General features: G+C 42.5%; 1 protein-coding gene and 1 long non-coding RNA gene across 2 annotated transcripts in view; both read left to right on the top strand.

Annotated features, from left to right (window-relative positions):
* The window catches only part of grik4 (glutamate receptor, ionotropic, kainate 4), a gene marked incomplete at both ends in the record, with an annotated part of 144,316 nt that overhangs the window by 128,792 nt on the left and 4,368 nt on the right, over positions 1-11,156 (top strand). The window contains 3 exons of the mRNA XM_083694520.1: positions 3,197-3,306; positions 4,606-4,779; positions 5,041-5,206. Of these exons, the coding sequence (XP_083550646.1) occupies positions 3,197-3,306; positions 4,606-4,779; positions 5,041-5,206 (450 nt within the window). The remainder of the gene's footprint in view (positions 1-3,196; positions 3,307-4,605; positions 4,780-5,040; positions 5,207-11,156) is intronic.
* Positions 6,371-8,244, top strand: LOC310822208. The gene is made up of 5 exons (XR_014554897.1): positions 6,371-6,452; positions 7,000-7,056; positions 7,563-7,713; positions 7,985-8,015; positions 8,133-8,244. It is a non-coding gene; the product is annotated as an uncharacterized lncRNA (long non-coding RNA).

The raw sequence follows: 11,156 nt of genomic DNA, 5'->3' as shown, positions 1-11,156 counted from the left end.
GAGCATCATTCATGGATGCAGCCAGAGACCTGTTGTATCCTCACTCTCCTCCATTGACCTCTCCTTTCCCCAGCCCCCCTCCTTTCTGACTGGCATCACTGAGGGCATCTGGGATGGCAGAATAGAAAGTTGCTGACAGGCTGTGGTGAACACAGGCCTGCTCTGCTAAGTAGTAGTATAGAGGTACACCTTGCTAGTACTGGGTTGGACCCCCTTTTGTAGCCCATCTGCTTCAAGGTTCGATGTGTTGTGCGTTCAGAGATGGTCTTTTGCATACCTTGGTTGTAACGAGTGATTATTTGAGTTACTGTTGCCTTTCTATCATCTCGAACCAGTCTGGCCATTCTCCTCTGACCTCTGGCATCAACAAGGCATTTTCGCCCAGAGAACTGCCACTCACTGGATATTTTCTCTTTTTCTGACCATTCTCTGTAAACCCTAGAGATGGTTGTGCGTGAATATCCCAGTAGATCAGCAGTTTCTGAAATACTCAGAAGAGTCTGGCATCAACAAGCATGCCACGTTCAAAGTCACTTAAATCACCTTTCTTCCCCATTCTGATGCTCGGTTTGAACTTCAGCAGGTCGTCTTGACCATGTCTACATGCCTAAATGCATTGAGCTGCTGCCATGTGATTGGCTGATTAGATATTTGCTTAACCCGAGCTTAGTTACCGAGCAGTTGAACAGGTGTACCTAATAAAGTGGCCGGTGAGTGTGTGTATATATATATATATATATATTATCTGCAGAAATAATGCACTTTTTAGTGCTCTATCACTATTTCTGTCAGTCCTAATTCCCTACTGTTGGTGTTCAAAGGCTGCGAACAATTTTTATAAACATTCCTTATTCGCTAATGTGCCTCCGCTCTGTCATGCTCTCTTCGGGTATCACATTAATAGAAAGAACAAACTTTGTTGCGAGAAGCCTTCTTTTATGGGGCGCTATTGATATGGCATCAACGCTTACAGTAACAACAGTAAGATATGGCTAATTTCTGGAAATATGTAAGGTATTCTAAAGGTGCAGTAAATACAGTTGTTGATAGTAACTAAGGCGAGTTTTCCAAGTCTTTCTCTCTCTCTGATTTCCTCACTACAGCACCATCTGCCAGTGCTGTGTTGTTCCTATAGCAGTGTTGCTTGTTTCTTAATGGGGCCTCAGTGGGAGTTAAATAGTGAATTAAAGAAAGAGCTGTAAACAAAGTGCTGCTTCAGCTGGCACCACACTGGACCACCACAAGACACCAGCGTGTCAGCACTACTCCCTACGCTCCGGACTTTCTGTTTGGACCAGAGGCACTGCAGCATTATATTCATTAGCTAGGCTATTTGTTCTAAACGCACACCCTCACATAGACATAAATTATGGACACACACAGAGATAAAGAGGCGCACAGACATGTACACACGCACACACGCACACACACACACACACACACACACACACACACACACACACACACACACTCACCCTCTCTGTGACACTATGACTTGTGACTATTATAGGCTCCATCACTTTATATTGATTGGGGGAGATAGGGAGTTTATAGAATGCCTTTTTAGTAACAAATAAAGTCATTGAAGTATATTTTAAGATTCATACATGTTATCCCACAAGGAAGAAGGAAAGAACTGTGTAAAGTGGTCTTTGTTCAATGTTATACAAACCAATATATTGAAATCCTGAAACTATCAACTAATCACAAACATATGTAGTGTATTGTCTGTGTATAAATTATAATATGATGTCCTCTGTATAACTGACTTGAATTCTTATATTCCTGTTCATCTAGTGTACAACAATTTGTCTTTCTTTTGTAAATGTGTCTTTTTCATAGGCTCAATTCATAGGCTCCCACTACCCCACTACTACTGGGGTGACCGTGTCTGTCATGCAACCTTCAGCAATTACTGACCATGTTCTCTTCAGACAGACTACCAAAGACACCCTTTTTGAATAGTCTTTACTGTTTTCATCCATCCTTCATCTCTCCTTTGAGCTAATCACCAATCTGATAAGTGAAAAGATTGGTGAAAAGCCATGCAGTGGATAGCTTGCTTTGACCAACCTAATTGCATTAGATCAGTAATTACTTGAAGGAAGGGAGTAAGGAAGGGAGTAAGGAAGCAAGATTGTGCGTGTTTAAAGTATTTGAATAGGGCCTTGCTCTAATTCACTAAAGCAATTATAGCCTCTGACTCTGCAGCCCTTCTCCTATGCTGCTCAATTAAACTAATATGAGGGTGATTAGAGCTACATTAACGAGTTTTCATCTTAATGCAGGCTAATTGTGGATAAATTCATCATTTAGATGCTATAAAATACTTCCCTTTGCTGCACATACAGTAGCCTGTACCCTTTTTTGGGAGCTCTTGAAGTGTATTGCAGTAGTATGTGCTCTGTCAAGGGGATTAAATTGATGGTTCGTATGGGTTGAGGGGTTCCCAATTGGAAAATCATCTTGACATTTGAAACATTGTTGACATTTTTTTTTTTTTATTAATGCCCGGTGATTTTATGTTTCCCAGAGTGATTGTTTTCACCCCTTGGTATAGGCTTCATATCAGATGTAACTTGACTACTTTAGAAAGCCTTTTCAATATATAACACTATATATTTAGCTGTGCTGTTGCCCCAACACTAGTCTGTCCAGTCATTGTTGTTAGTTAGCGGTCAACTGGTCATTTGTCTCTGTAAACCGGTTGGGTTCGAACCCAGGTCTCCTGTACTGCCACAAGACCCTGATTTGAACCCATTCAGTCACATCTCTATTGTGAATGGGTAATAGCCTTTGGCTAGCAACACTGGTGTTGGTTTCTCAGCTCCATTTCAGCAGTAATTGGTTTCATTTGGTGGACAATGGCCGCTGGTGCTAGATAATGAAGCATTTTGAATTAGCCTTTACCCCCTCCAGGATCCCTATCCAACCCCAGTCTGGTAATCTCCCAGTGCTATGTCTGGAGACCTAAGGCACAGCTCCACACATAAAAATGGTCCACATTTTAGAGGGATTCATCTTTATAATGGTTTGGATCAGTGAATATGTACTGTAACCTCTCTCTCTCCTGATATGTAACCATATAAATGTGGCTTGCACTGTCTATTACATTGAGACACTTTAGTGACTGCCCTGATTTGTTGTGAAATGAGCAAGGATTTCTGTAAGCCCTCTGTCCCTTTGTGTGTTTCAGGGGCGTAGACCAGGATACTTCTCCTTCCTGGACCCCTTCTCCCCCGGGGTCTGGCTCTTTATGCTGCTAGCATACCTGGCTGTCAGCTGTGTTCTGTTCCTGGTCGCCAGGTGAGACACACACACACACACACACACACACACACACACACACACAGTGGATAGAGGATGGGCCAGGTGAGTCCTCAGTGCCACACTGACACCTGCTGGTGGCATAGAAGAACTGACCCGGCAGACACTGCAGTACCAGTACGTCATTAAGTACTGTACGATTAGGATAAACTTACTTAGTTAAAAAATTAGTTCTGATGCTGATTGGACCAGTGGTTTATATTCAGTCCAAGTGCCTATCTATAGGACCAGGTCCAAACTGATATTCAAGAAAGTTAAAGAAAGCTCAAATCAGTCAGTTCCAGGCTAATCTAGCACCAGCAATGGGAAAGAACTGTCACAAACACAACAGCTGTAACAAGTTGGGAGTAGGTGTTGACCTACTGTCTGCTGACTTCATGATTTTAGTGATGTGATTCGTTGCAAGCAATTACCCTTTAGATAGATTCTCATTTGCTTGTGCCAAGGAGCTAAGTGTAACCAGGGTGTTACCCTTCTGCCTCTCTAAACCTGTGTATTCCCTTCTGTGGTGTTTCTGAGTGGTCCATGGAATTAATGAAGCCTTACAGAGATCTACTGATGTGGATGATGGTGTAAACACAGTAATATATTTAAGCAATAACACACAAGAGGGTGTGCTACATCGATAGGCACGAGTCACAGCCCAGTGCCCTCGACCATCACAGCCGTTCCGTTATCCTAGATATAGCACACCCTTGAGTGTGTTATTGCTTTTATACAACAGATTTACCCCAACAGCAATTCTGACAACAAGTAATGGTGCTAGTGGTTTTTTTCATAATATTTTGTATTGGTGTATGCCCTCCGCCTATAAAAGTAGTACTATTCCCGTAGTTAGGGACGCAGTTTGGTTGATAGTTCTAGAACGCATTGTCTAATAATAATAATAATGTATACTGTTATTGATCCCCGAGGGGAAATTATCTTTTTGCACACACCCCCCTCCCCCCCAAGACAGCATCCACACAGCACAGCACACTCTGAGGGAGAACCGAGCTCTGGGCTCTATTGCACAGGGTCAGCAATAGGTTAGGGGTTAAGTGCCTTGCTCAAGGGAACAACAGCAGTGGTGGTAGGGTACCTTGGATATGATGCTAACCCTCGAGTCACCAGCTCACATCCGGCCCCCTCCTGAGGTGGGGATCAAACCAGCGACCTTTCGATTGCTCTTACACTAATTGTGTGCTGTATATTTTATATCTCTTATCTCTTTCATTCCTTCTATCTATTCTATTTTCCCCCTCCATTCTCCCTCTTCCTCTGTTCCCCCGTATGTAGACTCACCCCCTACGAGTGGTACAATCCCCACCCCTGCCTGAAGGGCCGCTGTAGCTTGCTCATCAACCAGTACTCCCTGGGGAACAGCTTCTGGTTCCCTGTGGGGGGGTTCATGCAGCAGGGCTCCACAATCGCCCCCCGCGCCCTGTCCACGCGCTGCGTCAGTGGAGTATGGTGAGTAGTCTACAGGCCAAGTACCACTGTCATACTGTACATGTGCATACTGCACACAGCCTAAATGCACACTATCTTTACTGTCTTACCTCTATTCACTCTTTGTGGTACGCACTCCATGTAATATCTACTGTATCTGACCCTCTGTGGAGTATGGTGAGTTGGACTACAAACATAAAGGCCATACAGTACATACAGTGTGTTTGAGTCTTGAGGGTGTGTATGTGTGTGTGTGTGTGTGTGTGTTGCTGTGTGTTTTAGGTGGGCGTTCACTCTGATCATCATCTCCTCCTACACGGCCAACCTGGCTGCTTTCCTGACCGTCCAGAGGATGGAGGTGCCCATTGAGTCTGTGGATGACCTCGCCGACCAAACCGCCATCGAGTACGGCACCATGCACGGAGGATCCACCATGACCTTTTTCCAGGTAACCCAGGACACACACAACACGCTCATACACTCAGACAGACACACACAACGCAATCACCTCTGCCCACACACACACACACACACACACACACAATCAATAAGCTGTCATTGATGGTATCAACCCTGTCAACTCCCTGTCCTCCTCTCCATCTCCATCGACTACAGGTTTGAGCTGTTTCCTGTCTGATTGCCTGGTACTCAATAATATCCTGTCACATGTCCTCTTTAAGGAGTTCATCTGAGACCCTGTTCATTGGTGCTCAGATAGACAGTACCGTGTCCTTCTGTCTGGCTGTCTCTTGTCTGATTGACCTATCAGCTCTATGAGGGGGAGGGGGGGAGACAGTTGAGTTAGTTACTTGCAAGCCTTTATCATACATCCAAGCAGCACACAGAGCATCAGAGCAGTTTACAAAAAGCAAGAACAAAGAATAAACTGAACCACAAGACATTGCTATGACAACCAACCCCTCACACTAGCTTATGAGAGAGAGAGAGAGAGAGAGAGAGAGAGAGAAAGAAAGAAAGAAAGAAAGAAAGAAAGAAAGAAAGAAAGAAAGAAAGAAAGAAAGAAACTGCCTTGTGTTGTTCTTTTATGCAGCTAAAGCAACCCAGTCTCCAAATTATTACGTTCGCAAACCAAAGAATACGATCTGTGCTCTACCCTACCCGACCTGTAACCCGAACGTTGGTGGAATCAGGCTGGGGACACAACGTTTTTATGCCTTCCCATGACAATTTACCCTAACCTTAAGGCGTATTTCACTTAACACTTATCGTGTTACTTAACGTATCTTACGTCAAAACAGATGGCATTACGATCACCCAGATCATATTTCCAGGTCTGCAGAAACAATCATAGAGAATGTAATCATTTGGAGATAGGGTAGAGCTAAATTGAATGCATGTTTTTACCCAACCAGATCTGACTACCTTTATACCTCTTTCAAATGTACTGGCCACTTGCAACGAACCAGTGTTACCATAACTTCCTTGGTTTATTCCCAGGGCAGCGTTTCCTGTATAGTTTAAGACTAAACCCACGAAAATATGTCAGGGTCTGACTCTAATTGGACGCACCCATGCAGCAATGCAGAAGGATTAATCTTTTTGACCGTACAATTTGTGAGTGAGCTAACTGACAGCTCGTGCTGCGTGCAACGTGCAGGCGAATCCCGGGCACCTGCCTATCACAGGGACAACACAACTCATGCAGAGGGAGACAAGCAGCCTTAGCGCGGATGGTAAGTGGCTCTGCAGCTTTTAGCGAAAGATTTGGGTCAATAATGCATGTTTATGTTTTACACATCATAATATTTAGCGATGTCTTTAATTATGACATTCGGAATTATTTGAATTCCGAATTTCTGTCAGTAATTAGTCAGCTTGCTAACGTTAACTGTAGCTTTTAATTAACTACACAATGATGTAGCTACTAGGCTAGCAAAATTCACATAGTGAATCATAATTTAGACAAGAGAAGACACCATAATGCCAAAATTATTTTCGAGTTTTTCCTGCACCAGGCAGGAGTAATGTTAGTCAGTAACAAGCAGAGGCTATTCTGTCCCTCCAAAATGTTAACACCAGACGCTGGCAGAAGACAATGCAAAGATACTGATTTAGTTAAATTCAGTTTACGTAAACTGTAAAGTTATTACCGTAGAAATTAATCCAATAACAGTTTCGCCTCAAATAAACCATGTTCATATAGTTTGCTGATAAGCTTAATATTATGACTCACTCTCTCATTGTATTGATGCCTAATTGTATACTTTCATACATTTGCAGGTTGCAGTGACCAGACCTGGGTATAGTCAGAAAGCTTCGTGGCGTTTTTAAGAACTTGTGAGTTATGCCAAACTACATTGCACAAGTCGTTCATGAAGTGGTTTGTGAAATTCAAAGAACTGCATTCCTTCTCTCTCTGCCACTACTGCTAATTCTGCTTGCTAAATTTGCTTGTGGGTTGACTGAATGCCTGTGTACATTTAAGTCCTTCTCTGCCTTCCAATCACACATGTACCGAAGATGAAAACAGTATTAAATAAGTCTTGAATGGGTGTGAACTAGCCTGGGAAACTGATGGCAGGGCTGAGGACCGGGGACCTGGTCTTCAGCCCTGCTGACCCTAACCCACACTGACCAGTTAGGTTAGAATAGAAATGTCTATTCTAACCTACCTAAGAACCATCTCCCCAGACCTCCCTGGTATGTTAGAATATAATATTTACCATTTACATTTTTGTTGTTAGTGCATTGTTATCAACTGTATGTGAAGAAAAGCAAACCCTACTGTTATCATTGATGGGATATTTACAGAATATGTATTGTATTTACAAATTCTTTGTCAGGATTAACCGTGATAACTCAAAGTGCACTGCAAAGGTCCAGGTCAGCAAGAAGGGTGGGAGGACGGTGCAATGGAAGAGCACGGCTCAGAACCAGCACGTCGCTTTTACCAGGGAGAGTACGGAGTTCGACTGGCAGAACCACAAGAGCCAGGTAAGACTTGTCAGCTTTAACACAATAATTTAGAATTACTGTTGAATCGATTCGATTGGGATTTTTATGCCACCATGTCTTGTGCAACCTAAAGGGCCCTAGAATGCACACATGCAGGAGGCATCTTGACAGGCCAAATGTATTTAACATTGCAATACATGAATATACTGTACCTAATTTATAAGTTTGCTATTATAAATGCATATATCTCTCTCTCTCTGTCTCTAATTTGATTAATGGCTAATTGTATACTTACTACATTCATTTGCAGATTGCAGTGCACCTTTTGTCTTCAGTCGTTGGTAAGTTTAAACTTCAAATCACACACAACTCTGACAGACACTCTCACCCACTCACCCACCCACTCTGTCTCTCTATCTTGATAAATGTCTAATTGTATTCTTTACATTTGTTTGCAGGTTAAAGCGGAGGGAGATATGTGAAGCTAGAAAAGACAAACTCAGCCCCTTCTTCCTTCCCAAATGAAATATCTTGTCATATTTTTTAAAATAATAAATTCATATATATATATTTATAAGAGGATTGGGTCTCACATATTTTATCATTGATTCACTCCAGGTATTATATATGTTTTTACTGTTAATATACAGTATATTTCACAATAATTGTGTAAAAAAGATTACAGTAACTGACTTGATACAGTAAATAGGTTACAGTAACTGACTTGGTACCGTAACATGGATTACAGTAGATTAACTGAACAAAATTACAGTAATTTACTGGCCAATATCTGCCAGTATGTTACTGTTTTACAGTATTTTTTTGTGTGTGCACGTGTTGCACAGGGAATCAAAAGTACACATGTTGTATTTCTAGGTTACATCAATATGCTATTAAAGCATATGCGTATATGAGTCATGTATAGGGTTACATAAACCCAAAAAGCAGACAGATCCACAGCTGTCCCTTTTGAATTAATTGATTGATAACCATTCCTGTTGTTGAACAAACTGCGTTTTACCAAGTTAAGGTATCCAAAATTCCATGTAAACCAGGCTTATGTGGTAGGCTAGGCTGAACCTGTATTAGACTACGTGAAGGACTTCATTCAAATTGCATTTCCAATTTGCATCTGTAGCCCTTTGATTTTGGTCCACCAACAACAAGACTTGCCATTCCAAACACAGGGTTGTACGGTATCTATTTGTACTTTGTAATATATAACAAAACATGTGGTCAATCAAATGTATCAGCTCCAGCCCCGCCAATCTCGTCTCCGATACAGCAAACAATGGGCACAATATATAACAATAATACATTATTGACCAGATCGTAGTGTTTACAAGGTTTTGTGGTCCTATAATTTTTCACATTTCAATTATGCACAACCATTTTGTATTAGATAAAAACGAACGTTGAAATGTAAGGCAATGCATTTCGCAATATAAGATACAACACACACCTGGCAATATATAACAAAACACAGGTGGTCAACCTGAAAAACATTAGCTAGCTGCTAGTTTACATTGTTGAAATTGCTCATATACCAATGTTAACATCACTTGCGCTAACCGCTCGCGCTAGCGAACACATTCTCATTACGTTCATGCTAACGTCATTTATCGCGCTAACCGCTCACTAAACGTTACATACAATTTACTAGAACTGCTGAAGAACTAGAATGGCACTTTAGACATGTTTATGACACATGTATTTACACAAGGAGCGGAACTGTACAAATTACCCGCCTATCTCGTCTCCGATATAGCAAACAAAGGAGCGAGACTGGTGAAACTCAGTTGATATGTATACTATAAGGGTCGATGAGTGCAGTGGTAGTGAAAATCATGTTTAGCCTTTGATTTTGTTTTGTTTTGTGTACAGTCCATAATGTGTGCAATTTAGAGGTGGCACTTTTAACTGTTATAATTGTTAATTGTTCGTATGACATCCCGCATGGTTGAAACTCAGTTGATATGTATATTAGTAGTGTTGTCGAGTACAGTGGTAGTGAAAATAATGTTTAGCCTTGGAAAATATTTTGTGTACAGTCCATTATGTGTCCGTTATACAGTGCAGCAAGGATATTTTTGATATTAGAATAATTACTATTATTTTGAAGAAATGGTCATCTACATAGCCTACATTTGCATCGACTGGAAGTAGGTGGGCGGAGTTCCACTATTAGAGCACACAGAACACAGATACACGCGATGGGAACCATTTCTACAGCGCTACATTCAGAACTGTAGGCTGAAATTATACAAATTATCTCGTAGTATTACTTTAAATACGGTGCGCACTCAGACAGTTACTGTACACGGCTTGGCATAAAGCACTTGTTCGGCTACAAACGGGGCACCTTAGAAGCCTTGATCCTTTCACACGCGAATTTGATCTACGCAAACAGTCAGGCATCGAATTGAGCAAACACACATACTCGCTTTAACTTAGCCCTGATATGCCCTAGATAAAATTGCATATGTTCTAGGCCATGCAATGAAAGGGTGAGGGGATAGATTGAGAGGGCAGGTGGTTGCCCGCTTGGATGTGACAAGTTTTAGTATGTCATCAGGGGAGAGGGGGGGAAGAGCTGATAAACCAGAGACAGGGTAGCGAGTGGGTCTGGGAGGAGTGGTAGCAGTTGGCGAGAGGTTGAGTGAAGGAGCTGCTAATGTCATCAACCTTTCTTTCAAAGTAGGTGACAAAGTCATCTGCAGAGAGGGGGGGGGGGGGGGGGTTGAGGAGTGAGGAAAATGTGGAGAACAGTTTCCTTGAGACAGAGGCAGAGGATTGAATTTTGGAATGGTAGTAAGCACCTTTAGCAGCTGATGCAGAGGAGGTGAAGTTGAGGAGGAGAGAGAGATAAGGTTTTAGGTAATCAGGGAGGCTGGTTTTACTCCATTTCCACTCAGCTGCCCGGAGCCCTATTCTACAAGCTTGCAGGGTTTCAGACAGCCAAGGAGCGCGTGGAGAGGATTGTGCCGGCCTAGTGGTCAGTGGACAGAGAGCGTCAAAGGATGAGGAAAGAGTGGACAGGAGGGTGAAGGAGGCTGCATCAGTGGATAGAAGGGAGAAGGATTCAACGGAGGGTAGGGATGATAAGACAGAGGAAGAGAGTGAGGAGAAGGAGAGGGTCAATTTGAGGGGAAGGGAGAAGGATACAAAATGATGGTCAGAAACTGGAAGAGGTGTAACAGTAAGGTTGGAGGTATGGAAGGATCTGGTGAAGACAAGGTCGAGCTGATTGCCCGCCTTATGAGTCGGAGAAGAGTGGGAAAGGGTAAGGTCAAACGAGGAGAGAAGGTCAAGTAGGCCAGACGAGTGAAACTTCTCTGACTGGATGTTGAAGTCACCCAGTAGTGTGTTACTCAGGGAAGAAGCTGAAAAGGACATCGATCTCTTCCAAGAAGTCACCAAGCTGACCTGGGGGACAATAGATCACAACAATGTGAAGTTTGACAGGGAAGGTGACAGAAACA

Source organism: Argentina silus (genome assembly GCF_951799395.1).
Source record: "Argentina silus genome assembly, chromosome: X".
Classification (NCBI taxonomy): domain Eukaryota; kingdom Metazoa; phylum Chordata; class Actinopteri; order Argentiniformes; family Argentinidae; genus Argentina; species Argentina silus.
This window is presented reverse-complemented; position numbering and strand designations above follow the sequence as displayed.